Source organism: Sapajus apella, unplaced genomic scaffold, assembly GCF_009761245.1.
Source record: "Sapajus apella isolate SASKATOON/1434 unplaced genomic scaffold, GSC_monkey_1.0 scaffold56, whole genome shotgun sequence".
NCBI classification, from domain to species: domain Eukaryota; kingdom Metazoa; phylum Chordata; class Mammalia; order Primates; family Cebidae; genus Sapajus; species Sapajus apella.
In genome coordinates, this window is record NW_022436996.1 from 8501605 (window position 1) to 8529531 (window position 27927).

Consider the following 27927-nt stretch of genomic DNA (forward strand, 5'->3'; position numbering starts at 1 on the left):
GAGTCCCCAGGGCAACTTGGAGAAGAGTGGACCAGCCTGTTGTGCAGATGGTGCATTCAGAGAGCAACTCCTGCAAGGGCTTTGGAGACAAATTCCTACCTGTCCCACTAAGGACGAGGCCAGGGCAGAAGGCAGCTAAGTCCACACTGCAGCCAGAGGTCTTTCAGAGAGCTTGAGGCTCTCACTCACTAATCCTAGGGCAGATGGGGAGTCAGCAGGCACTTGGATTCTCTGCTGCCAATTCATGGGGAGGGAAACTCAGGCACAGAAAAGCGGAAGGGATTAATCAGACCACTGCCTGCAGCAGAGCTGGGGCTGCATCCCAAGCCTCCCAACTCCAGCTTGGACCCATCCTCTGGTGAGGAAACCCGGCCAGGCATGCTTCGGGTCAGACGGGGCTTGGCAATACGGGAAGCGCCAGGCCCCCTGCCAGGAGAGCCCCAGCTCCACCATCTGGAGCTGCAGGAAGAGAACCTTTCTTGGGTGTTGTGTGCAAAGGGCTTGTGATTTTTTTCATCCTAAAGGAAGCCCTGGGAAGAGGTAGAGTTCCCTGCCAGATCGAGGCCTCACTGCTTCTGCTGCAGGAGCCAGGGTGGGAAGTCGCAGAGCTAAGCCTCTGGGGCCAGGCCAGCTGTCCCTAGAGCAGTGGGTCAGCCTCCACCTCTAACAAACTGGCCTTTCCCTCCTCCCACTTAGGCTGTGGGCAGCCTCCCTGGAACATTCCCCAGGGATGTCCAACAGTCTCCGCACCACAACAGTCCTCTTGCCACCACAACAGGGGTTGAAACCTTTCATGATGGGATTATTTTCTGGAGCACCTTAAAAACAAACTTGCGGTAAGAACCTTCTGGCACACTTGCGTGAGGCATGGCTGTGCTGAGCGGGGTCTCAGGAAACAGGTCATGCACCTCCTAATGCCCCCGCCGCTCCAGACGCCACTGCCCACTTCCTGCTGCTCAGAGAGCATCCCTGCCAGTGGGAGAGCCGAGAGCAGTCTAGGTCCTGCAGAAGCGTCCCCGTGATCAAGGACTCCCTGTCCCTCAGGACATGCTGGGGGCCTCCTGGCTGCTGTGGGGGTACAGCAGGCTCTCGGGAGGCGCCATGATGCAGTCCTTCAGTACCTCCACTGCTTCCCTGGAAGGCAGGGTGGGTGGCTTCTGGGTCCCGGATCCCTCCGCATATAGGGCTCCCATCTGCCCCTTCCTGAGCCTGGCGCCTGTGATGGAGGAAGAAGAAGGCCATTAGACCAACCTACAGAGACCATCTTCCACATCCAACTTCGCCCAGGGGCTGTCTGGTGAAGACAGCTTGGCAGAACAGACTGGAGACGGGGCCGCTACTGCTCACTGCAGCTCCCTTCTGTGCCTGCTCTGCTCATTCTTTCCTCCTAAGACAAGGGATCTCAGCTGAGGGTGATTTTGTCCCCCAGGGGCCATCTGGCAATGTCTGGAGATGATTTTCGTTGTCACAAGACGGGGGTATGCTACTGGTATCCAGTGGGTACCTAACAGGTAGAGGCCAGGGATGCTGCTCAAGTTCCCACCATGAACGGGAGGGGCCCCAGCCGAGAACCGCCCCCAATGGCAGCAGTGCCAAGGCTGAGAGCCCTGCCTGGAAGGAGGCCTCAGCGTGCAGTCAGGTAGTGTTTGGACCGATCTGTGCTGGTCCCATTGTCCCTGTGGAAAGAGTAATCTGCACAAGTGCACACCTGTCATCCTCTTTTTCTCCTTCACACCCACAGGGCTGGACACACAGCAACTTCCTCAACAAACGCCCAGGTGATGGGCTCGCCCAGCCCTCCCGCTTGGCTCTCCCTGTCTCTTATCAGTGAGGGGTCTCTTCTCCTCCCCACCTGCCCTGCTGTGGCTCCAGGGCCACCCTGCTTCCTACAGAGAGCCCCTGTCAACCCTGAGACCCAGTCCCTTTTCTGATGGCCACAGACTCAGAGGTGAAAGCTGGAGCAGCACCAGCTGGAAGGAGACCAGCTAGAGACGCCGGGAGAGGGAACACTGCTCCGTCCTTCTCAGGTGGCCGTGAGTGGTGTGCAGAACCCCAACGGCTCGCATCTTTGCTTTGGTTTTCTTTTTTATTATTATTATTTTCCCCACCGCAAAAAAAGAATGTGTTTCATCTATGGTTTTCAAAAGACTACTTGAAGAGAGAAAATTTCCTGTCTATGGCTTTCAGTAACTTGCCCTCCCTTCTAATACCGCTTCCCCCTCAAGCAAGTCCCTGGCCCAAGCCCCCCGCTCCAGCGAGGCTGTTTTTGCTCTCCCCTGCCCTGTGCAACTCCTGCCTGAAAGCCTCACCATCTCCTCTACATCTCAGCTCCTCCACAGCCAGGCTGACCTCTTCCCTCTCGAGAGTCCCGCACAGCCGAGTCTACACAGCCCACTTAGAATGTGATGGCGCTGCCTGGGGCTGGTCACCCTCTCCTATTCCCAGCAGTGGTCTTGACCTTTAACTAGTACCATCTGCACCACCTGCCAGGCACTGTCCTGAGTGCTTTCCAGGTACAACTCACTCGGCAGATGAGAAACTAAGGCATAAAGGGACAGATTTGCCCAAGGCCATACAGCTAGGCGGGGGCAGAGACAGCACAGCAGTCACCAGGGCAGACAGGCTCTGGAAATGCACACTCTCTGCACTAAGCCCTGCTACCTAGAGCACATGTGTGTCATATCCCTAGCAGGGGCGCAAACTCCTGGTACTAGACGTCACGCGTCTAGTACCCACTGGCCTAGCAAATGGGTGGGCTTGTGACAGACGCTCCATAGGGATCCACAGTCCCGTCTTGTTGGCCTGTGGCTCAGCATGGGGCTGGAGGGCAAGATTCCCTGACTTGGGGGAGTTCGGCTACTTACCTGCAGGGGAGTGGGCTGGCACCTGGGTGCAGGCATAGACGTGGCTGAAACGCCGGCCTGAGGAGGTCAGGTACCAGTGCTGGATGGCGGGCTGGGGGTCGTACTCTGTGACGGCCACGCCGTTCACAGCCGTCATCATGAGCATGTTGAGCACCTCGCTGGAGAGCTTGGTCCTCTCATCAGTCCTGATCCGGTTCATGGCCTTGAACCCCCGCTCACAGCAGGAGGTAGAGACGGGCACACAGACCACCACGGCCATGAGCTTGCTCAGCAGGGGGAAACGGTAGTGCTGGGTCAGGGCGTTTTTGCAGAGCATGGAGAACGGGAGGTGCTGGGTGATGGCTTTCAGGCCCAGCCACTCCTCCAGCAGAGCCTCCTCACTGTATCCTGCTGGGAGGGAGTGCTCAAAATACCTGGCCAGGGTGAGAATGTCATCATTCCCAAAACTGGCAAGTTCGATCCCGTTCGGCCAGGCCATGGTGTCAAACACCTCCATGTTCTTGAGCTGTGGCGGTCGATCTGCACTGAACCTCTGCTGGAGGTACTCTATTCCCGTCAGGACCATTCTCTCCCTGTCTACCTGGAACCGCTGTTCCGCTACCTCCGGTCTGTCCAAGCAGATGCCGTGGAGCCGCCCGTCCTTGAAGCTGGTGTTGAATTCTTCCTCTTTGGGCCCCGCCTGGTGACGGAGGCTCTCCAGGGCCACGTAGGCCCGGCCCAGCGTGGCGTTCACCTCTGTAATCAGCACGATCTCCCTCTGGCACACCTCAGACAGAGGCCTGTAGATGCTCAGGAAGTCCAACAGGAAGTGGCAGAACTTGACGAAGTAGAAACCACGCATGAGCTTCAGCATCCCCTTGGCCCGGTGCCCAATCTGGCCCCCAGCCTCCGCCACGCTCTGGAGGTGCCTGGCTAGTGCGGGCCAGCTCGCGAGCAGGGCGTGCAGTGTGCGCCTCCTGCTGGCCACCCACCGCACGGCGTTCAGGTCCTTCAGGCGGAGGATCTCCTGCTCCAGAGCTGCTGCACCTTCCTGCAGCTCGTTCAGCCTCTTGTTTGAGGACTGATAAAACTTGAAGATGGTGCGGATGTGCCGGTCGCACTTCCTCACCAGGTCGATGCTCCCACAGGCGTCCACCACGGCCAGGTGCAGCTGGTGGGCCACGCAGTGGATAGGCAGCAGCTGCGGGATGATCTCCTGGAACTTCTCCACAAGGCCTCCTCTGCAGCTCAACATGGCTGAGCCGTCAGTCCCCAGCCCCACCACCCAGCCAGGCTTCCGGAAGGGGATGTCCAGCTCATCCAGGGCAGAAACGATGGTCTCGAAGTACCCATCTGCTGTCTCACTGTAGAGAGGGGCCAGAGTGATATAGGACTCCTTCACCTCCATCTGCTTAAAGTAGCGGATATAAATCCCCACACAGGCCTGCTCGGAGGCGTCAGTGGAGCTGTCCAGCAGCACACTCACGCAGGGAGACTTGCGCACGTCCTCCAGGATCTCCCTCTTCAGCGTCTCGGAGATGTACTTGATGAACTGAGTGCATGCTGTGCGATTGCGGTACTTGCCCAGTATCATGGTCCCAGTGCTCTGGAGGAGCTTTAGGATCTTCTCAAAGTCATTCAGGGGCCTTGAGTGGTATGCGATGGAGTAGGCGGCATTGAAAAAGTGCTCCATGTTGGCCATGAGGTCACTGGAGATCTCCGGAATGAGGGCAGTCTGAGGGGCATCTTCCTTGATTTCAACCGTGTTGACACAGAGCCTGTGCGCTTTGCTGACTTCATGGTATTTTAAAGTCTCCACTTTAAAAGGCCCCGTGTAACCTCTGACTAACCGAGATGATTTGTCGTGGAGATTAGGTCTTTCTTTGCAGGCTGAGCAGAAGAGCTTGGTCTCTTTGGGGTCAACTACCAACCATGGGAACTGCCCAAACCATGACCTCTGAATGGAACGGGGCCTGTACGTCCTCTTGATTCTCCTAGGTCCATCTCCTTCTCCTTCACAAAAGCTGGCACTGCAGCAGGCGGCATGGGCCTCCACGGGAGAGGCTGGAAGCAGCACGGAGTCCGCAGCCAAGACCTGTGTGTCCACCTCTCTCACTGCCACCATCTTCTTGTTCCCTTTGGGAAAATTCAATCATGCTTGGTTCTGCTACCCAGAACTCTGCAGTCGTCTATCAGCTAAGACACCCCCAAAGTAGTAAGTATCCATTAAGCAAAGCAGAGAGGATGAATGCAGTCCTTCTTTCTAGAGATCATTAGTGGTGTCCACTTAAACCCTCTCCTATTCTTATCTGGGAAAGTCAATCTGGCTCCCCCAGAGTTGTTGCTAATCCTTGTGGGTTCTTTCACCAGCACCTGCACCACCCTATCCATGCAGCTACCCTGGGATCATGTGACACCAGATGCCAATAAGCTCAATTAACCCCCTTGGGGACATAGGGGCTGTCGGATAAGCAGGTGGCTTTCAGCCTCGTGTGAGGCTCCACAATGGAACAGGTTAAACACCTGCCAAGGCTTCTTATGCACCTCAGAAAGAAGTAGGTCCAGAACTATGTGCAGCAGCTACAAGCAAAGACGTTACTGATTGAGTGAGACACGCAAGACAACGAATTCTCACAAAAACGGTGCTGTCACCGAGCACAGAGGCGGAGGGAGAAGGGATGAGAGGCTCACAGACCTCTGGGTCCCCTGGCTCCTTGAGACCAGTGTCCCCACGGACCTGCTCCCACCAGCTCTGCCACAGCCCCTATCAGCCCTTCTTACAAAAGGACCTGTTGTTTCCCAGTTTCACAGACTACTCTGCACTCTGTGGCAGGGTTCATTGCTTATTCATCTTGTCTGCCCAGGGCTTCCTGCCAGGCTTGGTGACCTATCAGCCCCAGTCAGATGAGCACAGCTGAACTCATGCTGTGTGACTCATCATGGCCACCCTGGCACGTGCCCTTCAGAACGCTATAGGTTTAGACTCACCTGGAGGACGACCTTTCCCCCACTTTGGCCCATTTGGGTCCTTGATCCAGGGTGCAGCCCTCCGCTCCAGTTTGGAGATCAAGTCCGGCTTGGCAGCAGCAGGTCCTGTTGCAGAGATGAAGAATCATGCTGATGTCACTGCTGAGGCCAAGTTGAGTAGCCCCCTCAAGCTAAACTCGGCCCCTGAAATTCAGAGGTGTCTCGCATTCTTTCCTTAAAATGCCTGGTGGGCTGGGGTAGGCTGAGCACACACCCGGGGTGCCAAAGAGGCAGTCAGGGGAGGGGCATGCCTCTGCTATGATGGGACTTCCTCAGACCCACAGGCCAGCCCCGGGAGTCACAGTCCAGCCATACACACCAGAGTGGGAAGGGTGGAAACAGGAAGAAACACAGGGACTAAGCAGGAGAGAGAAGGCAGTTGCGGGGCTGGGGGGGGGGGATGGTGCAGCCACATCAGAAGTGGAAGGTGCCACCCACAGCTGGCCCATCCATGTGCCCCTCTATCCCACAGCTGGCCTTTGTACAGGTGACCAACTACATAGGTTTTTGAAATGGGCACATGGAGGGCCCCCAAAAATATCTACCACCTGCAATGGAGCCTGAAATCTGACTAAAAGAGTTTTGTGTCTTTGGATTAAGCACTTTACTTAAATAGAAATATTGTTCAGGGGTATGCAAATAAACCGTTTCCTCTATTGAAAATAAAATCCATCACTATCTACATCATGCTTTTGTGTGTGTCTATGTAACTATGTGCATAAACTTTCTGTGGAAGGCCACACAAGCAACTGGGCCTATGGGTGCTCCTGGGAGGAAGTGAAGGGCAAAGGGAAAGGGAGGTTGGTTTCCACTACTTATCTTTGGATCACTTGAATATCTTTATATATATAATGATACGTGTGTGTGTGTGAGAATATCTACATATTTATTACTAATAAAAATAAAAAGTAAATTACTAAAGTGTGTTAGATTGAACATATATCCTTCTTAAAATATCTCTAAATTAGATATTTAGAGATATTTTAAGAAGGATATATGCAAAGGAATAATAACAACAAAATGAGGCATAAGCCCAAGAGAAAAATTGGACCTTCCAATTTTGGAAGAAGGAAAGGAGACAAAAGAGAAACGAACAGAGCTGAACACCAAGTGCCTGCGGAGGGGTTAACAAGGAGAAGCAAGTTGGTTAGTACCACAGAATCCCAGAAAGATTCAGAAACTGCAGGCACCAGGTGCAGGAGAAGGTGGTGGGTGGGGAATGGGCAGGAGCAGGGGACTGGCTCAAAGTCTGCACAGAAATCTGCTGAATCCCCGGTCCCCTCACCTGTTCCAGGAAACAGCACTGCCACACCCCAGAGGAGAAGAGAGGCTTAGTCTACAGAAAAACTTACCCAGAAAAGCTTCAGATCCCAGAAACCACATACAGGGAAAGGTGAAGGGGCGGTATGGTACTGAAAGCAGGGAGTCATAGAGTCGCCTCTATGGACTGAGGGCTGCACTGCTCGACTCCAAGAATGCCGGCTGGGCTTATCACAGCCTCCAAACAGGAAACGGGAAGTGTTTTCTTTAGAAAAATGGAATGGCCCTTCTCTCTCCCCTCAAAAGATCTATGGATACTGACTTTTGTGGGTTCTTTAGTAAGACATCTGGGTTTACAGCTGATCACCCTACAGTGAAAAGTAGAACCTACTCTTGATCTTCCCAGCCATGCACAGAGCTTCCAGTCAGTTTTTAAAGGCTTACTCTTACACAGGAATGAACCTAGAAATAATTATTTAAGAAAAGCTTCTAACATAAAAGAGAGAAAGCAAAACAAGTAGGAAAAAGTTTGGACGAACTTGAGATAGAGCAAGGAGCAAAACAAAACTTCCAAATAATGAGAATTAATATTGCCAGTGAGAAAAGTGATGACAGCCATTCATGAAAGAGGCAATAAAAGTTTTAGAAACTAAAAACCCAATAGAATAAAAAAATTAAAAACTCAATAATAAATAGAATTGTTAGAAAATAAAATGGAGGAAACGTCCAAGAAAGTAGTATAGAAAATATAAAAGCAGAAAATAGGAGAAAAAGATATAAACAGAAAACCAGAGGCTCAATCCAGGAAGTCAATATCAAACTAATAGGAAGGAGTTTCTGGAAGAAAGAAAAGAGAAAATAGATAGGAAGAAATCATACAAGAAAACTTCCCCAAACAGGAAAAGACAAGTTTCTACATGGAAGGGAAATACCAGATACCCAAAACAAAAGATTTAAAACACACTTTATATAAAACATTAAGGCACATCATTACAAATTTGAGAAAATCAAAATCAATTTCAAAAGCTTTCTGAGTAAAACAAATAGGTCATGTTCAAAGATTCTGGAATAAGAAGGCACTAGAGCTCTCAACGGCACCAGTAAAATCTAAAGGAGCAATGCTTTCAAAACACTGAGGAAAAGTATTTCCAACCTAGAATCCTATGTCCAACCAAGTTATCACTGAATCTTGAGGGAAGAATATGGGTGTTTTGAGGGAATGTGTTCGCTTTCAAGGTCCACAAGGGGGCGTAGTTTCTAGGGCAAGAACTTCCCAGCACCATGCCCCTCTCCCATCTCTCTCCATCTAAGAGATTTAACAGTTTATGTTTAAATTTCGAGGGCAGGGGAAGAAACTAAGAGTCAATCACCCCAGTGGAAGTTCTAAGGAACTCGTTTCATTGGCCAGGCGTCTTAGAGAATGTGGGGGGCTCCTCCTAGGTTAAAAGTCCCCTTCTTCCACACCCCTTTGGACTCCATGTTTGGGTCCCCTTCCACAAATACTCTGTCGTGGAAGCTGTTTTTCCTCTCCTAAGCTGCATGTGTCTCTCTCAGTGTGGAAGCTGCTTTCCTCTCCTGGGTTCCATCTTTCTGGATTCTCCCACTCAGAGTGAGAGGAGCTTTCCTTCTGGTTTTCCCGCTCTGGGAACCCTTCTCACTCAGTGTGGGAAAGGCTTTTCTTTCTCCCACTCAGTGTGAGACTTAGCTGTTTCTTTCTCTCTCCTTCTCCTTTTTCTCACTCTGCCTAAATAAAATCACTTTCTTTTTTTTTTTTTTTTTTTTTTTGAGACGGAGTTTCGCTCGTTACCCAGGCTGGAGTGCAATGGCGCGATCTCGGCTCACCGCAACCTCCGCCTCCTGGGTTCAGGCAATTCTCCTGCCCCAGCCTCCTGAGTTGCTGGGATTACAGGCACGCGCCACCATGCCCAGCTAATTTTTTTTTTCGTATTTTTAGTAGAGACGGGGTTTCACCATGTTGACCAGGATGGTCTCGATCTCTTGACCTCGTGATCCACCCACCTCGGCCTCCCACAGTGCTGGGATTACAGGCTTGAGCCACCGCGCCCGGCCTAATAAAATCACTTTCTACAACACTTCTTAAGTCCGGCATTTACTGCGCACTGTGCCATGGTCTCCTCACTCATTCTTGGGGAGTGACTGGCCAAGAACCTGGAGAAATGTCCTCTGAGGGGAACTGAGGGGGTACCCCTGAACCCCAATATTACATTCTTAGATAGTCTGCATCACAGAAGGCCTCCCCTGCACCCTTCCTTAGGAAGCCACTGGAAAATGTGCACTAACAAAATGAAGACGTCAACCACGAAAGATGAGACAGACTCAGGAAACGGGGGAGACAGGGGCATGTCTCAGTCCACAGGTGTGCTGCAGGCCTAAAGGCACCTGGGTTAGACAGAGCAGGGGAGGGGAAGGCTCTGTGAGCGAAGTCTCCAGAGAAAGAATGAAACGGAGAGGTCACAGGATGTCCGGTCACGGGGAAAAGCCTCTTCAGAGGAGTTTTATAATTCCACTGGAGAGTCTGGAAGGAATTGATGAGGGCACAGTAAGTGAGAAAAATAAAAAAGAAGAAAAGATTTTCCAATTCCAGGGGGAAGGGTCCTACAGTGCAGGGAATACCATCACACTACACCCCCTTGTTCAACAGCAAATCATACATCATCATAACTGGGCAAATAATTTATACTAATTTAACCAAAAAAGTGTGATGTACCTGTTCTGAGAGGATGGAGAGAAGAGAAGTGGGGCCCAGGTGATGTAACAGGGCCGTATCTCCATCTTCCACAGTAGGAATCAATACAGAGTATCTAAAATCAATAAAGCGGGAATACAATAAACACAAGCAACAGGCTGTGAAAGTGTGATTCTGCCTGCTCTGCCAAAGCCCCCAAAGTAGGAGCCAGCTCTTCCGAGTTCCAAAGCCGGACACGGACATCTGACCTGGAAAGAGAATGGCTGAGGGCCCAGTGCGGGGGTGGGGGGGGAGTGGCTCTAGCCCGCACCCATAAGGAAGAGTCACACAGCTGAGACTGAGGAAGCCAGGAAGTAGGGCACCAGGGATGTTTCTGGAAAGCGTTGTCAAGGGTATTGTGAGCCTCTCTCCCTGACTATGGGGAGCAGTGGGAGCAGTGGGTGTGCCCTTTCCCCTAACCTGACCTGTATCTCTGGGAGCTGTGAGCAGCCATGAGTTCAGGCCTGGTTACCCCTTTAGTCTTACGACTAAAGCAGCCACAGGCTGCCGGTGCCTTGGAGGTGGCCGTATCGGGAATGGCCCACACTCCAGGTCTGTCAGAGCACAGGGTCTGAAGGTGCTTCCATGGTTCAGATGTGGGCTACACAGGAAATGAGAAGAGGCCTGGTGTTGTCTGTGGGGCCTGCTCATGGCGGCTGGCTACCGCTCTGATGCTCCCCTGTAAAGGAATCTACATGGGACAGGCTGCCAGGGCAGACATTTACCCATGTCCATTCAACTGCAAGCAAGAGGATACCAGGGCCTGTGGGGGGTATTGCAGAACCCACAAACACGCCCAAAGAACCAGCTTTAAAGGACCACAGCTCTTATTAAGTGGCTGGTGTCAGATTATGTGTCAAGTGAAACCTTTCTTTCACCTCTCCCACCCACCCACCATGCCATTCCCACCGAGGATGAGTCAGAAATTCTGAAACCAGCAGGGGGTGGGAGAAGAGGAGCCCTTCTTCCTATGGCAGGGGTCCAGATTCTATAGCTGCAGCAGGTTGAGGCTGGTAAGGCAAGAATTGAGTGTTAAATGGAGTCCAGATTTTCTACTACTACACAGAGACTGCGCTTTTGTTTCCTAAATTTTCCTTTTGGTAAATTTTAGATACAATGTCAAATTTACAGAGAAGATCGAATAATACAAGGAACTCCAATTGCTGACATCTCGCCCCATGTGTTCCAGCAGGCTTGTGAGCTCACAGGCACGCGCTCTTGCTGGGTCCACACATATCACTACAATATTTTTCTGAACCATTTGAGAGTAAATTGCTTGCATGCCACTTTATTCCTAAATACTTTGTATTACCCAACAAAAAGGACCCTCAAATAGGTGGTAGGCAGGATTCGAACATGGGCTCCAGGGCCATGGCCCTGGCCTGACCGCTTTCCCTTGAGGTGAGGGAATGCTGAACAGGATGAGAGGTCACGCTGTCATCACGTTACCCTGCACAGCAAAGGGAGATTAGCGGGTGGACCCGACCTAATTACACAGCTCTTTCAAAGCAGGGGCTGTTCTCAGCTGGCAAGTCAGAGCCTCAAGGCACATGACGATTCCACACTGCGGCCAGCCTGAGCATGGAGCAGCCATAGGGAAGCACCCAAGGGCAGCCCCTAGGCTGAAAATGCTCCTGCTGACAGGCAAGGGAAGGGCAAGGAGCTAGGTTCTGGCAACAGTGTAAGTGAGCTCAGAGCCTACAGACAGGAGCCTGCCTGGCCAGCCCCTTGGTTTGGGCTAAGACCCTAAGCAGAGAACCTGATCAGGCCCACCTGGACTCCCGACCTGCAGAGCTGTGAGGTAATACATAAGTCTGCAGTCATTTGAAATGGGGCAGCAGAAAGCAAAGGGTTACAATGATCAAAACCAGGAAGCTCAACACCGATATCATAGTATTATCTAATCTACAGTCCACACTAAATTTCTCCCCTTGTCCCCAAAATGTCTCTACAGCCCAGCATCTGTCCCAGCAGCATGCACTCAAGTTGTCACACCTCTTCAGTCTCCTTGAATTGTGGCAGTTTGCCAGCCTTTCTCTGTCTTTTTTGGATCAGGACACTTTTGAAGAGCTTTGTACTGGGCATTACACTCATTGAAATTAGACCAGGAAGATTTTATGTTATCTGAGAGTGACAAGAAAAAGTTCTGGGCCCTGCCTAGATTTAACCCAGAGGGTGAGAAAGAAAGGGGCCCCAGGGCTGACATGCTCAGATGTGAGCTGGAGGATGCAGCTGTTTCATGAGCACATCCTGCGGAGTCCATCGCTTCTAAGATTATGTCCACATACGTTATTTAGAAATAATGCAGCAAATTACTGGAAGAAACAGCTACAAGTTTCTGGGGAAGAGGACTTCATAAAAGAGAAAGGTGGGACAGGGGACTATCATTTTTCTTTTTTTTTTGAGATGGAGTCTCACTCTGTCGTCCAGGCTAGAGTGCAGTTGCGCAATCTCGGCTTACCGCAACCTCCACCTACTGGGCTCAAGAGAGTCTCCTCCCTCAGCCTCCCAAGTAGCTGGAACTACAGGCACACGCCACCATGCCCAGCTAATTTTTGTATTTTTAGTAGAGATGGGCTTTCACCATGCTAGCCAAGCTGGTCTTGAACTCCTGACCTCATGATCCACCCACCTCAGCCTCCCAAAGTGCTGGGATTACAGGTGTGGGCCACCGTGCCCGGCCAGTTTTGTGTTCTATTTACAAAAAATAATTAAATGATAATGTAAAATTATATTTGGTTTTCAACTCCTAAAGCATTTGTTATGGAGGGTAAAGTTATGGGAAATTAAAAAAGAAAAACTAGCCAAAGTAAAAATAATAATAATTAGAGACTCTCCACTGTTTCAACACTACTTTATAACCCAGTGGTTGGCTTGATGCCTTTTAAAAGGTCACTTTTAAACATACAAATAGCTTATGCCAGGCCCTGCCTGTAGTCTCCAGGCTCCTGAAGATGCTTTTATATCTCAAACACGAAGAACTGCTGAAACTGGGGGATAAAGGATAACCAGAGACCCAATTAAAGTAACTAAAAGGAATCACACACGTGCAACTCAATTTCTAGACTCCTACACCTGTCTAAATTTCACGGACAACCCGAGACACCAGGCCCACCCCTAGAAAGCCTGTCTGATTCCTGCCTCTGACCCTCAAGGAAAACGAGTTCCCTTCCCTCTGATGACATTTTATGTTCATCCAAATAAAACTTAAAGACTTTAATTTCCCTAGTTAGCTAAGATTTCCCTACTGCCTAATTTATGTACATGAAAAAGAAAATGATAAAATGTTTAGAGCATGCTCTCTCGAAACACAAAGCCTGAAGGAATGGGCACAGGCTAAACAATCCTGGCCAGCCCTCCCTGCATGCCTGGTACTTTCACCCTCGTCCGGGGGCTTCAGAGGGAAACAGAGTCGCCAGTGCCCATTACTTTAAAAGAAAACCCAACTTTTTGTAAGAGGGTACCCATTTTTAAAAGAGGTGTCAATTTTGCCCTCACTCTCACTGCTTTTCAGCACGGCAGGGGCAGTGATGCTCTTTGAACGGAAACTCCTAACCTAGGGCACGATAGCAAAACCTGTCACCACAAAATAAATAATACAAGTCACTTCTGAATGTCTGGGGAGCCATTTAAAAATTATCAACAATGGCAAAAACATGTATGTAAGTCAAGAATGTTTAGAAAATAATCCAGATCTTAGCTGCACCTGAAGGAGCAGTAACACGAGGGGCTATGACATCAATCAAGTCACAAACTTTCTTATTTCCTGTTTTGCAGAAGTCACAACACAGGCTGCTGGAACTCCTAAGGCACCTACAACAGCCTGTTCTACAAGGTTTCTGTTATCATGTATGTTAGTAAAGAAATATGTAAAAGCTGTGTAAGATGAAGAGTTGGCCAGGTGTGCTGGCTCACGCCTATAATCCTAGCACTTTGAGAGGCTGGGGAGGGGAGGGGGTGGATCACCTGAGGTCAGAAGTTGGAGACCAGCCTGGCCAACAGAGTGAAACCCCGTCTCTACTAAAAATACAAAAATTAGCCAGGTATGGTGGTGCACACCTGTAGTCCCAGCTACTTGGGAGGCTGAGGCAGGAGAATTGCTTAAACCCGGGAGGCAGAGGTTGCAGTGAACCAGCATCGTGCCACTGTACTTCAGCTTGGGTGACAGGGCGAGACCCTGTCTCCAAAAAAAAAGTTGTATTTCCATCTTGGTGCTTCATAAGAACCTTGCTGATCTGCCAGAAAGAGGCAAAGAGAAGATCAAACAGTAGATGCAGGAGAGGACAGCACTATCCTGAGTAATAAGCACTGCCCTCTTTCTACTCCAAGGTCCAAACCCCATGCCCCCCGTCCTGAAGGCTGCCCTTGCTGGCACCTGGCCCGAATGCAGGAGCCTCAGCCCTGAGCTGCACAGATAGGGGTGGCTCTGCCAGGCCATCCCCGCCATCATGGGTCAATGCCCTTCCTCCTTTTGGTCCACCTGGTTTTGAACTCAAGTAAAACATTTCCTACTCTTCCTGATCCCTCCCGCCAACACCCCAACACCGCGGAAATCAAATCTCTCTTTATCAGTAGCCCTGGCTACTCTTCTGGAAGCTCTTTTGTGGGAGACTGTATTATTTTATGTTTTCTTATTAAAATGTCTGTCTCTCCCACAAATGCGCTAGGTCCTTGGAAGCAGAGACGTGGCTTGGCCGTGCTCATCTGGCACATAGGAGGTACTCCAAAATGTCCGGTGGGAGACGAATGGATGTACAGGTGGGTGGATGAGAAGGTGATAAAGCACAGTTACCCCAAGCAGGGGAGTTCTGAGGTGCAAAGACAGGATTGGTCTCTGCCTATGCATGGGAGGGCAGGAATGGGAAGATAACCACAAGCCCCAGCTGCCTTTGTGGGCTTCCCGAGTCAAATGAGGATGGTGAATAAGAGTCTCAGTGCGTCTTTACCCAGGGATGCCAACAGCTCGTAGTTCATCCGCATCACGTCCCTGTACAGCTCCTTCTGCCGCTTGTCTAGCATGCCCCACTCCTCCCGGGTGAAATACACCGCCACATCCTCGAACACTACTGGCAGCTCCGCAAACACCACAGGAACCTCCTCCGACAGCCGCTCTGCAGAAGGGTCCTGGAACAGAGAGCAGCGGCCGCTCAGCACCACTTGACGAGCCAGGCGCCCACGTGACACTTCTGGGGCCATCGGAGCCCCATTTCTCCTGGGAAGCTCACCAAGAGGCCCAGATGCACTTGGAAGAATTAATTTATACATTGAAAGTCAAAGAATCAAATTCAGGAGGCCCAGAATCAGTAGGTAAAAACCAAGTGAGACTCGGTCAGACCCCAGAATCCCCTGGGCGGAAATGAAAGCGTGTGGAAAGAATGGGCAGCCGGGCAGAGCGTCTGACTACATGCTGTCGCCAGTCCTGAGAGCTGCCTTCTGTTCACTACAACTAAAAGGTGACTGTGTGCCTTCAGGAGCACCTCTAAGATTTCCCAACGGGATGCGAATGAAGAGGTGGTCAAAAAGCTAACGATGCTTATGACCAGCGACTGGTTTACAATGCCTCACTGCTAAAGGAGTTCAGATGATAAAAGGTTACATCTGTTCATTCGCTTCTAATACTAAAAAATATCAGGAACAGGAAAAGAAATGAGCTATGCTGTTTTTCTGGATTTTGGAAAAATGAGAGTTTACGAACTTGAGCCGGATTCCTTATGATGTCAGCTTAAGGAGGAACCTCCGAGCTATTCTCACGGGACTCCTGGAGGGGAGTTAAAAATGATTTGTTGCAAAATTCTACTTCTATGCAACAGGTGAGAACTGGAGAAGCTTCCAATGAACATAGTTTCCTTAGAGGACAACTTCCCAAAGCATTCAGTAACTACAAAGGAACCCTTAGGTGGGTGCTAGAGTTCTTTAGCGCCCAGCAGCGCTGCAGGGAATGGAAGGAAAGCACTGAGCTGGGAGCTCAGGACTCTGGGCAGATTCTGGCACTGACCACAGGAGCGCTAGGACCCCAGACATGTCACTTCCTCCGAAGCCTCAGTTTTCTTCCAACACGATGAGTTTAATAGCACTTGCTCTACCGGCCTCGCAGCAACATTAGAAGCATTACATCAAACAACACGTGTGAAAAACTGTAATGTTTAAAAGTGCAACATGACTCCAAAGTTAAAGTTAACGTTTTTAAAAATACTAGCCAGGTGTGGCATATCATACCCGTAATCCTAGCATTTTGGGAGGCTGAGGTGGGAGTTTTGATTGAGCCCAAGAGTTCAAGACCAGCCTGGGCAATATAGTGAGATTCCCATCCCTGCAAAAACTAAAAAATCATCCAGGTGTGGTGGCATACACCTGTAGTCCCAGCTACTTGGGAGGCTGAGTGGGAAGGATTGCTTGAGCCTCAGAGGTCAAGGCTGCAGTGAGCTATGATCACACCACAGTCCAGCCTGGGTGACAGAAGGATACCCTGACTCTTAAAAAAAGTTAAATACTGACTAAGAGCTCTGTGATTGTTTCGTGGTTGCAGGCTATTTCTTGAGATGTATGTTTATTTTAGATTCTGAATAAAGATTATTGTTTCCTTTATACCAGAAGTAGAAATGTTCTATCTCACAAAGTATGTTTTGTTATTTGCAAAAAGGAGATGATAGTAATAGCGTTGTTGCCCAAATTAAATGAGATAATACATGTAAAGCATCTAAAACAATGCCTCGTCCATGATACACGTTAGTATATGCTAACATTATGATGTTTGCAGTGCGTTATCACTATTATGCTTTTGTTCATCATCTCCATGGATACACATTGTTCTCAGTATAGAATCCTCCTCTGTAAGATACAGCAATCATTATAAACGTATTACCTGAATGCAGGATTCCACTGCATCATTACATAAAATACTAATGTCTGAGGAGCTGTGGATGCCATCAGTGGTTTCTTTTCGCCTCAAATCTGAAATGCAGTCTAGATACATTGCAGGAATTGCTCCACTTCCCCCAGGGTCCTCTAGTTCAGCTCTTGAGCTTGGCAGGAGCTCAGCCATGCTATCAAAGCCTCCCAGAGGCCCTGGTGGGTAGAATATGGGGTAATCCGTGGTGAAGAGCTGCTCCGGGCTGGCCAGGACATCTCCAGGTGGGTCTCTGATGCTCCGGAACCGGGCTGCCCAGACAGGGTCCCTTGCTGCCAAGGCATTGACGCAGAACACATGGGCCTTGCTCTTGGCGTGGTACTTGAGAGTCTCCACCTTGAATGGTCCTGTATAACCTTCTATCAGTCTTGACCGCTTGTCCCTGATGGAGGGGTATTCTCGGCAAGCAGAGCAGAACAGAGCCGTCTGCTCCTCATTCGCAATCAGCCATGGAAACTGCACAAACCATGACTTCTGTATGGACCGGGGCTTCAGGAGTTTCCTGCTTCTTCCTGCCCAGTCTCCCTCGATGTGTCCACTCCCCAAACTGAGGTGGGAAAGGCAGGCTTTCTTCTGAGGTGGCAGGCACTGTCCACTCTCCTTGGTGGGACCTTGCACATCCATTTCTTCTGTGTAGCCCATCTGTTTTTTTCCTTTAGAGAAAAGGGACAGAAGGGATCTGCTTTAAAATCCTACAGTTAGAGCCACTGGGGCTGTGAGGTACATCAAACATGAAAGGCAGAAAGCATACACATACACCTGAATTTTCTTCTAGTTCCGGCCAAGTCTGCAGACCCTTCCCTCACCTAATCCAGAAGAAAGCCAAAGAGATGGCTTTACAGAACCCTCCCCGTCCCTTTTGCTTTTTGAATTTAAAGGACAGATACAACTAGCCAAAATCTTTGCAATTTAATCTGTGAAATGTAAGACAGTGGTACAATCTTCAGGAGTCAAATTTTATTTATGGATAAGAACACTGACATAATAGAAAATAGGATTTAAAAAAGATCATTAAAGCCACACACTGGGACTCCAGGGGAAGAGAGTTATCTGCCTTCTGGGCAGGCAGTTTTGGTCCCCAGGTAGCTCTCCTTAAGCTGTAATCTATCTTCCAATACTTTTACATCAAAGTACTGGATGCTGACTCAGTCCTCAAGAGAAACTCAAGCCTAATTCCTCTTATACCACAACCCTTCAAAGAGATGAGGACTCTCATGACCTCACTAAGATCTTTCTTCTTCTTTACTCACTCCTTAGATGAAATGCAACTCAAAATACTGTAACTCCTGTGGAACCATTTCTTATGCACCAAGATAAGTTCCAACGCCCAGTGGCCAAGGACTCAACATTTTTCATGCCAGGCCAACAGACTAGTCTACAAAACTGTAAGGGCATGAAGCGGTTAATAGGAGTCAAAAGGCTCAAAGTAAGAGCCAAGCAAGGAGAAATGAAATGAAACAAATTTGACTGTATGATACTTTACAGAGTCACAAAGCTGTCTGGAGTGTCTTGTGGTCTATCTGAGAGAAATCACAAGGGAAAACAAGCTTCTATGATCTGATTCATATGGGATCTTGTTCCCCACCTCTCTCTTCTCCCACAGGAGGGGCTGGGTTAAGTCAGTTATTTTACATAATGCCAAGATTGTAAAGGGCTAAGCCAAGCCCTGAACGGGAGGGTCTTATCAAAACAGGAAAGAAAAGATAAACCCCCCCAGCACTTTGAGAGTCCTAGGGGTGCCTATCATGAGATCAGGAGAACGAGACCAGTCTGGCCAACATGGTGAAACCCCATCTCTACTAAAAACACAAAAATTGGCCGGCCGTGGTGGCAGGCGCCTGTAACCTCAGCTATTCAGAAGGCTGAGGCAGAAGAATCGCATGAACCCGGGTGGTGGAGTTTGCAGTGAGCCGAGGCCACGCCATGGCATTCCAGCCTGGGCGACAGATCAAGGCTCCGTCTCAAAAAAAAGGAAAAAGATAAATCCCTGGAAATTAGCAGACAGTTGTTCATTCATTCAGTGATTACCTATTGTGCAACTGCTGGGTGTCAGGTATTGTTCTAAACACTAGCAATATGGTAGTAAATAAGATAAAGTCATGTCTTCATGGAACTTATACTAATTATAAACAAATTCTCTTGGGTAGAAATAAGATGACGGGGGATGAGAGGTTGGAGAAGGACACTGGGGCAGTGTGTACATTTACATATTAATAAGCTGACTCCTGGGAGAACAGCAGTGTCAGTTGGTGGAGGACAGGAAGGGCAGAGGATGAGCCTGGAGTCCTGGGGCCGCCCCTGCTCCCTCTCCAACCAAGTGCCCGCTCCTGGGTGCAGGTCCACACTCACCTGGGTGATGCTCCAGAAGATTCCTCTGGTCCTGGACACTGCCAAGCCATGGCTCTGGCCCTCGCCCGAACTTACAGAACAACTCAGGGTTGGCAACAGTTGGTCCTGAGTTTAAAAAAAAAAGAGAGAGAAAAGCACTATGAGGGCCTGGCTCCAGGTTACAACACGAAGGAGGTATCTGTCTGCGACTCTCTCTCAGCATGGTGACATAGGGGCCAAGGAGTCCTGATGGTTCGGCACAGTGGTTCAGTGGTTTAGCAACTCAGATATTTATGAGCCCCCTAATAGAACAGGGGACTAGGAGAAAGGACTGAGGGCACAGGGAAGGCTAAACAGGTATAAAAACTATGGGTTAGAAACCCAAATGCTGAGAGGGGCCAGCCTGATAATACAACAGAGGAAACCAGGCCAGGTGCAGGGGCTGTGGTAACCTGGAAGGCGTAACCCTGTGTAAGGGAACAGCAGCTGTTCACCTGCAGAAGGACTGCCACACCATCCCGTTTGCCGAGAGGTGCCAGAAATCCACATTCTTACGTGGAGACTCCCAATGACTAAATATTGGCAATTTACTTAAATATTTTTAAGAAGCCAAACAAAAGCAACAAAAGCCAAAAAACCAAACAGAACTCCAAGCAGTGAGCCATATCTGGCCCATGAGCTGCTACTTTGCAACTTCTGGTTTGGAAGAACCAGTGGTTTTCAAACACTTTTAGCAGACACAAGACGATTCACCCCAGCTGCAATCCTTCTATCCACAAAAGATTGGTGGGAGATTGTTGCCCCCACCATGACTTACACAGGGGCCAAGGTGAAATAAGAAAGGCATGGTAGACAGTCATCAACTTGCAATCAGCAAACAGTGCACATGTGTACACACATGCTAAAACACAACCAACCACCTTTGTCCTTGGCGCAGAAAGTCTACCCAAAGAATCAGAGGAAAGAGCATTCAAAAATTAGAAGAGATGAAAAATACCCATACTTATGCAAAGTTTTAACTGTTTTATCTCACTAAATCTCTACAACAACCCTAAGAAGATGGAAATTCAGGCTTAAAAAAGCCAAAGGCACTCAAGTATCCAGTGGAGAGCTGGGATTGAGACCAGATTCCACATTGCAAATGCAATGCTCTTCCACCACTGCTTCTGACTGCAGCGTTCTACGCGATTCACAGATGCGCAGGCCGAGTTTCCCTCCTGGCCCCTTGGGGCATCCCGAGGCACCAGGAGACAGATCCAGTAGTCTAGCCCAGGTCTGCCAGATTGCCCCACTTCTCTTGACCATTTTAAGGGGAGGAGAGAAAGGGTGATGTGTGGATTAGCATGCAATTATGGTAGATACGGGACAGAGCAGATAGGTGGTGAAGATGCCTAGACAAATGCTTGGATTCCAGAAAACGGTCTCTATATTCCTGACCCAGATGAGGTTGGGAATGCTGATCTAGATCGACAGCGGCAGGGATGTAGATGGGCCCCCATACCCAACGGTGGCACCAGCTTGTCGGAACCACAGAGCTCCTTCTGCTGCTGGCTCAGCAGCACCCATTCCTCCTGGAGTAAGTACACAGTGATGTCATCAAATGTCACAGGAGCCTGAAAGGAAAATGACAGCTGTTAAGTACCAGCCTCTTCCTTAGATTTATCTTCCACAAGTGTTCCTGCCCACCTGAGGGCTCCCCTGCATGGAGAGGGGTGTCGTCAATTTATGTGCATGGCCCACACCCCACCTCTCACCACCTGGGTACAGATCACAGTGAGAACAAGACTCGTTTCTTCTGGGAAGTGCCATGCACTGAAACGAAACAGACCCATGAAGGAGGCCGGCTCAGGAGACTCTCTGTCCTCTCCCCACGTGCTCTTCATCTGCCTCTCACACACCCGTTACTTCTCAGCCAGGGGCTGGGCAACAATTCAGGGTACATTCTTTCATGGAACCTTAAACGTGGTAAATCTTCACTTAGGAAGATGTGGCTAATTTCTAGAAACAGCTGAAAGTCATTTAGAACTATGTCTGTGAATGAAGTTGATGATGAAAACAGGCAACACTTTGGGGCTGAGATCTATAGCCCTCGTGGCTTGCAAAGGAGCTCTGTGGGCTGGGGAGTTCAGAAAGTGTTTGGAGGAGTTCCAGATTAAGATACCAGATTAAACAAGCCCATTTAATTTGTTCATTCCCCATGAATTTAAAAGACCCCCTTCCCAAAACAAAACCCCCACTATAACAGGAGGCACAACAAGGAGCCAACAGTAACACGATCTTGGAAACCAAGAAGCAGATGAAAAAGCAGTCACTCAGCAGATCCAAGAAAATCAAATCCTCGCCTGGCAGCGGGCCAACTGAAGAACCGCCCAAGATACGCCCTGCATCCTCAAAGGCTCCGCATCTTCCAGCAAGGGAACTCTCTAACCCCAACGGAACAAGAACTAGGGGAGGGCTGTGCCCCCAACAAATGCCTCCCCAGGTTCCTTTACATGAGGCTCCAGCTGATAAGCCCCACCCCCATGAGCACAGAGCTGTTAGATTTTCCATCTTTGCTAAGTGTTAGCAGACTGGACTACCAGATGCTTGGGGAAAGGATCTAACAGGGACTACGGAGACCAAAACAGATGGGAGGTGTGAGAAGCGGGGGTTGCTAAGGAAATGGTGGGGAGGCATGGAGAAAAAACTTAAAAAAAAAAACTAACATCAAGCTATACCATCGAAGAGGTAAGATACTGCAGCCACGAAACAAAATGTTATAAAAGAAATCATCAGGCCGGGCATGGTGGCTCACGCCTGTAATTCCAACACTTTGGGAGGCACAGGAGGGTGAATCGCCTGAGGTAGGGAGTTCAGGACCAGCCTGACCAACATGGTGAAACCCCGTCTCTACTAAAAATACAAAATTAGCCAGACATGGTGGCACATGCCTGTAATTCCAGCTACTCAGGCGGCTGAGGCAGGAGAATCGCTTGAACCCGAGAGGAGGGGGTTTTGGTGAGCTGAAGTCTCACCATTGCACTTCAGCCTGGGAAACAAGAGCAAAACTCTGTCTCAAAAAAAAAAAAAAGAAAAAAAGAAAAAGAAATCAGAAAAAGGAGAAATGTTTATCCTTTTAAGTTTTGTACCATGAAAACATCACCTAAAGAAATAAAAAATAAATCAATAAAATTATCAACAAAAAACAAATTTCTCACTCCAAAGAAATATAACTTTGGGAAATAGCAACATGCCATTTAAAACAGGTGAAATATCTATTTTAACCTCAATAGTAGACATTTCTTGAGGAAAATGATATAGATCATTCTCACTGGTCACTATTATAGTGGGTTTTTCTCACGTTGACTGCAGAAAATTTGTGCAATAGAAATAAGCAGAAAAAAATGTATTCAGGTCACCCACATTCCTTTTACTGAAAAAGAACTGCTTTTCATTACCCTTCTTTCCTGAGAACCTGTTAACATTTGGTATATAACCTCCCAGTCTTTAGTCTATGAATATGTATGAACAGTTTTAAAAACAAAAATGGAACTGTACTGCCAAATATGTATGTTTAAATAACTATTTGCTCTGGAGTGTCTTCCAAACAAAATGAAGTATTTCCAAAAGGCTATTGGAAGACAGCCTCCCCTAAAAGAAAGGGGTCAAACAGGAAAGGAGTTTCCATGAGATACACCCTAGGGAGAGCCAATGTGGGGAAGCATCAAAGAGAACCCCAAGATTAAGCTGAAGGCAGATTCGGGATGACTGCTGTATCCCAGGACTGGAAGGCAACCTGGCTAGATTGGGACAGGTGAAAACACTTGTGACGAAGGACAGCCAGGCTCCCTATTCATGCCCAGCCTTCCTGGGCATGCACAGGTGAGCATAATAAAGGCCAAGGGCCCTATCACATTAGCTCCACTGCAGGGTCCAGCCCTGCTGGGTCTAGAGGGTATTCTCTATGCATTCCATATTGTCCCCTAGCAGTCCTTGACCATAGCAACCTGAAGTTCCTAGATCATGATGCATAAAGTACAAGAAGGCTTTAATCAAGGCTTAATATTCAATAAGACTAATATCTAATCACTCACGCTACTTATTCCTAACTATATTCTTCTTTCTATATTCTATTTACTAAGCAGGAACTGGCCTAGGCTTCAATCTCCTGCTTCGGCACTTAGGAGACTTTCCACCCACACTCCACCTGAGGAGCACAGAAAACCATAATAAAATGTCTTTCCAGCAAGAGTGATAACACTAACACCTGGTACTTCTGTTAAGCAGTATTATGGCAAGAGCCTTCTGATTCCAGGTGACTGCAATGTAAAGAAAACACAAATCTGCAAGAATAAGAGGAATTCCTCATCTATGTGTAATGCAAAGAATATCTCCCGACGTTCTATTTTAGTGGTTCCCACTCTCTACAGGGTAAAGCTGTCTGACTTCCCAGTCTAGCACCAAAGTCCCCTCAGTCTGAATCTGACCCACTTTCTAACTTCAGCTCTATGCATCGCCTCACTGGGAATGTCTCCTCCAGCCAGATTCTTATCACTGCAATCACCCAACCTACCTCACACCTTTCCTCTCTCTACACTCCCAATCTTTACATCCTGACTGCCCACTTCCTCCCACCAACTTAGGATCCATCCACCCATAATGTCACGATTCACATTCTCTTTCAGGCAAGATTTCCTAACCACCTGGCCCAAGCGTTTATCCTTCTTCTGAGCAAGGAAGGCTTTATATCCCTCCTAGAGTCCAGCCTTCAGGTAATCTATGCTGGTTGGTTGATTTTACAACTTCCTTCATCACCACCACCCTTCTCCCCACCACGTTATATGGAAAGGATTTTACAGGCACTTAATTCACTTTTTCATTCGAAACACATTTATTACTTAAGTGTTTGTGCTTGGTGCATGGTGATTCAAAGATACGAGATTAAAATCTATCAGGAGGTGACACACAACTAAGATGTAAGTGCAATAACAGAACCATGTTCAGAGGAAAATGAAAAAGGAGTATCAGTCACTTGTACAGGAAAGACACAGAGGGTCAGGAACCAGAAACGCTGAGGCAACGAATACATACAGAAACAAGTACACACAGAGACTTCTCTCTGGGGGCATCAACAAGAGTCTCCTAGGAGGCGGGTGAGCTGTCGGGCTAAAGTGTTCCTCAGAGCACTCACACCTTGCAGCAAAAGGCTCCTGGAGTGATGCTATTTTGTGAGCATTCCTTCCTGAGAACCTATTAAGTGCCAGTAACTGCTCCACTGTTGTAGCCGGGGATGTAACAGTCAAGTCAACAAATATGTAAATAAATAAATAAGCCTGAGAATTTTAGCGATAAGGGTTGGAAAGAAAACAAAACAGGATCATGGGACAGAGCATGATAGGGAAAAGTCTGACCTTTATCCATTATTCTGCCGATAACAGGCAAGATATCCTACACTCAGTGTGGGATATCAATCCAATGGCCCAAGATGGCTTTTAGTTAATAAAGACCACAAAACAGCCCTGAGGGGGTGAGTGAATGAGTGATTGCGCCGGCAGGTGGGTGGTGAGAGAATGTGAAGGCCTAGGACACTACTGAATTCTTCTGTAGACTTTATAAACACACTTAGGCTATGCCGAATTTATTAAACATTTTTTTTCTTCAATAATAAATTGACCCTAGCTTACTGTAATTTACTTTATAAACTTAATTTTTCAAGCTTCTGACTCTTTTGTAATAACACTTAGCTTAACACTTTGTACATCTGTACAAAAATATTTTTCCTTGAATATTTTTGTATTTTTATTTATTTTCTAGCAAACCATTCTGCCAACCAAGAAGTGTTTTTCTTGATATTCGAATTATATGGGGTTTTGTTTTTTAAATCTTTTTTACTTTTTACTTTTTAAGCTTTGTTAAAAGCTAAGATAGAAACACACACATTAGCCTAAGCCTACACAGGGTCAGGATCATGAAGATGTCACCAGGTGATAGGAACTTCTCAGCCTGACCGTAGTCTCAGGGGGACTGTCCGTGAGAGCCGTGCTGATGGAGACCTTGTTATGCAGCACGTGACTGTATTTCTCTCTTCTCCCATTAAAGGCTAAGAGAGCCTACGACGGAGCAGAACAGCTTGGAAATCATCCTCAAATCACTAATTCCAATATCAATTCCAATATTTTATAAGCCTTCCCCCTACATTTTGCTCCTCTTTATTCAAATTCAGGTTCAATGAAAACCAATCTGGGGATATTTCTAAAGGGTAAGGTCCACAAGCTCCATCTTTGCTTGGGTTCTGTTGAGCATTTATGGTCTTGGACTGTGTACCCTGTAGGTGCCGTGTCTGGAAAATGCATCACTGTGGCCTGTGGAGTGGAGGGAGGATGGAAGAGACGCGAGAAATCAACTCTTCTGAAATTCAGAGTCCTTCCTAGTCTTCCGAGGAAAAACTTCAGCATCAAAAGAACCTCATTATCAGCCGGGTGCGGTGGCTCACGCCTGTAATCCCAGCACTTTTGGGAGGCCAAGGTGGGAGGATCACGAGGTCAAGAGATCGAGACCATCCTGGCCAACATGGTGAAACCCCGTCTCTACTAAAAAACAAAACATGGAGCGATTTGTCTGGTTAATTCTGATAACAAAACAGGAATTAGCTGGGCGTGGTGGTACGTGCCTGTAACCCCAGCTACTCCGGAGGCTGAGGAAGGAGAAATGGTTGAACCCAGAGGTGGAGGTTGCAGTGAGCTGAGATCGCGCCATTGCACGTCTGGTGACAGAGCGAGATTCCATCTCAAAAAAAGAAGAACCTCATTATCCTTTCTACCTTTTGGTGGGACAACCATTTCAGGCGTGTCCAAGTTATCGAAGTGAAAACTGCAGGAGAACTCCTTGAGAAAGGTGGTGATTTCCTATTTATCCTCAGACTTCTACCATCTCGTTCAATGCAAATCACAGATCACAAATGTTTATTAAATGGACAATTTTTTAAAGTACTCAATAACAGTCAAAAATGTTTGTTGAGAGAATTCTCCTCTGTGCCAAATAACAAACAATCCTCGAGAAACTGGCAGCAAACAACATCCAGAAAGATGTTAGTCCCAAGAGGCTGCCAGTGTCTCCAAGCTAATGTGCCCACAACCACACTGGTCTTTGCTGACACGGCCTGGAAGCGCTGGCAAGCCCGTCGAACCCACTGAATTCTACCCACCAAGCACTTTCTCTCCACTTTTTCTTCCAACTCAAAGCCAATTTATGACACATGCTTCTAAGCAACGCCCAGATACTCCATGAAGTACATAACCTAGAAAGAGAAGTGGCAAAAAGCATGCCAGATGCCCTCTCTTTTCAGGGCAGGAGAAAAGAGGGAAGGAGGGATCTTGGGAAGAAGGATCTAGGCAGGCCCAAGCCCTGAAGCGGCCCACCCTGCGGCTCCCACTAGCGTCCAATCCAGACTCCAAGCCTTTGAACAAGCAAGGCCTCTTGAAAACGCAGGCGGGGGTGGGGGGAACAGGAAGCACCCCCGCCTCGCTTCACTCGGGGGTCACCCAACCCAGCATCGATCCAGCGGCCGCTCGCCAGCGCGGGGAGGACGCGAAGACACGAACGGGTACGTCCGCTCCTCTCTGCCACCCTCCCGGGGGCGGGCCGGTGAGTCCTTCCCCGCAAGCCTGGCTAGTCTGCTGGGCCTCCGCCCGACCCGCCCCGCCTCTCCCGAGCCAGGCTCTGGGATCCTCGGGAGGGAGCGGGCGGCCCCGGGGCCTTCCAGTCCTACCTTCCCCGACTCTCTGGGCTCCATGGCCCCGCTTTCGGAGGCCCGTGCCGCCCCCTCCCCCCGCGGCCTGGCCTGAGGATGCAGCCGCCGCGACCGCCCCGGGGACCCGGGCTCCCGGAGGGGGAGGGCGCCCAGGCGGGGAGGGAGCGCGGCCCCAGAACTTCGCTCTCTCACGTCGGGGGGCGGTAGCGCCCGCGGACCCTGGAGAGGCGCTGAGCTGGGACTCGCGTCGTACCGAGCGAACAGCTTTACGGCCGCTGCCCTGCCCCAGGCAGCGGGGCGTGACGGGAAGTGTAGTCAGCTCTAGGTGAGCGGCTCCCGAAGCTGCTATTGGCTACCGGAATGCAGGTCCTGATTGGACGCCGGCGCGCGCTTGCGACCCTGGCTGCCTCCCTCCGGTGATGGTTACTAGGCAACAGCCGCGTGGCGTCCTCTGGGCCTCTGCAGCAAGGGCAAAGCGCCCTGATTGGGCTACGCGAAGGCCAATGTCAACCTTGAAGGTTCTAGGTTTTCTTTTATTAAGGAGGTCAATACTTTTTGTTCTAGTCACTCAAAAAGTATCGTTAATTGCCTACCATGGGTCAAGCCGTGTTCTAGGGCTTAGGAGTACACCGTTGAATAAGACAAAGCCCATGCCGTCAAGGAACTCACAGTCCATTAGGGAAACAGACCAGAAACAGATAATTAAAAAACAGACAAGTGCCGTGAAAGAGGTAAGCACGAAATATGAATTCAAGCCCGCGTTGTCACCTTAGAGTGAAGCGGTGGGGGATATGATGTGCTTAATCAAGGATTTCCTGAGGAAGTGATGCCTCAGCAGAATTAGAGCAAGAGGTAGGGGTCCGCCAGGTAAAGGAGACGCAATGGACTGACTGGTGTTCCCCTCCCAGGAGATGGGGCCTTTGAGAGGTTTAGATGAAGTGTGAGGGTAAGGCCCTCATGATGGGATTAGTGTCCTTATAAGATGTTTTGGCCTAGTGTGGTGTCTCACACCTCTAATCCTATCTCTTTGGGAGGCTGAAACACGAGGATCACTTAAGCTCAGAAGTTTGAGACCAGCCTGTGCAAC

The 27927-nt window shown here is 49.0% G+C and overlaps 1 protein-coding gene across 6 annotated transcripts; it reads right to left on the minus strand.

Moving 5' to 3' along the window:
* Positions 1 to 39: 39 nt before the first annotated feature.
* On the minus strand, positions 40 to 27119 carry ZNF862 (zinc finger protein 862). 6 transcript variants are annotated; one of them, XM_032245080.1, is made up of 9 exons: positions 26859 to 26927; positions 26295 to 26387; positions 20613 to 20724; positions 19133 to 19237; positions 16739 to 17436; positions 14823 to 15000; positions 5832 to 5936; positions 2865 to 4979; positions 40 to 1216 (listed from the first exon to the last, which is right to left on the minus strand). In XM_032245080.1, the coding sequence occupies exons 5-9, from the start codon at positions 17423 to 17425 to the stop codon at positions 1041 to 1043; spliced, it is 3261 nt and encodes a 1086-aa protein (XP_032100971.1). In that variant the 5' UTR covers positions 17426 to 17436; positions 19133 to 19237; positions 20613 to 20724; positions 26295 to 26387; positions 26859 to 26927; the 3' UTR covers positions 40 to 1040. The 6 variants fall into 6 exon arrangements, with proteins under 6 accessions (XP_032100971.1, XP_032100968.1, XP_032100969.1 ...); XM_032245077.1 differs by lacking the exon at positions 26295 to 26387 and having other exon boundaries at positions 26859 to 27119; XM_032245078.1 differs by lacking the exon at positions 26295 to 26387 and having other exon boundaries at positions 20613 to 21119; positions 26859 to 26914.
* Positions 27120 to 27927: the final 808 nt, after the last annotated feature.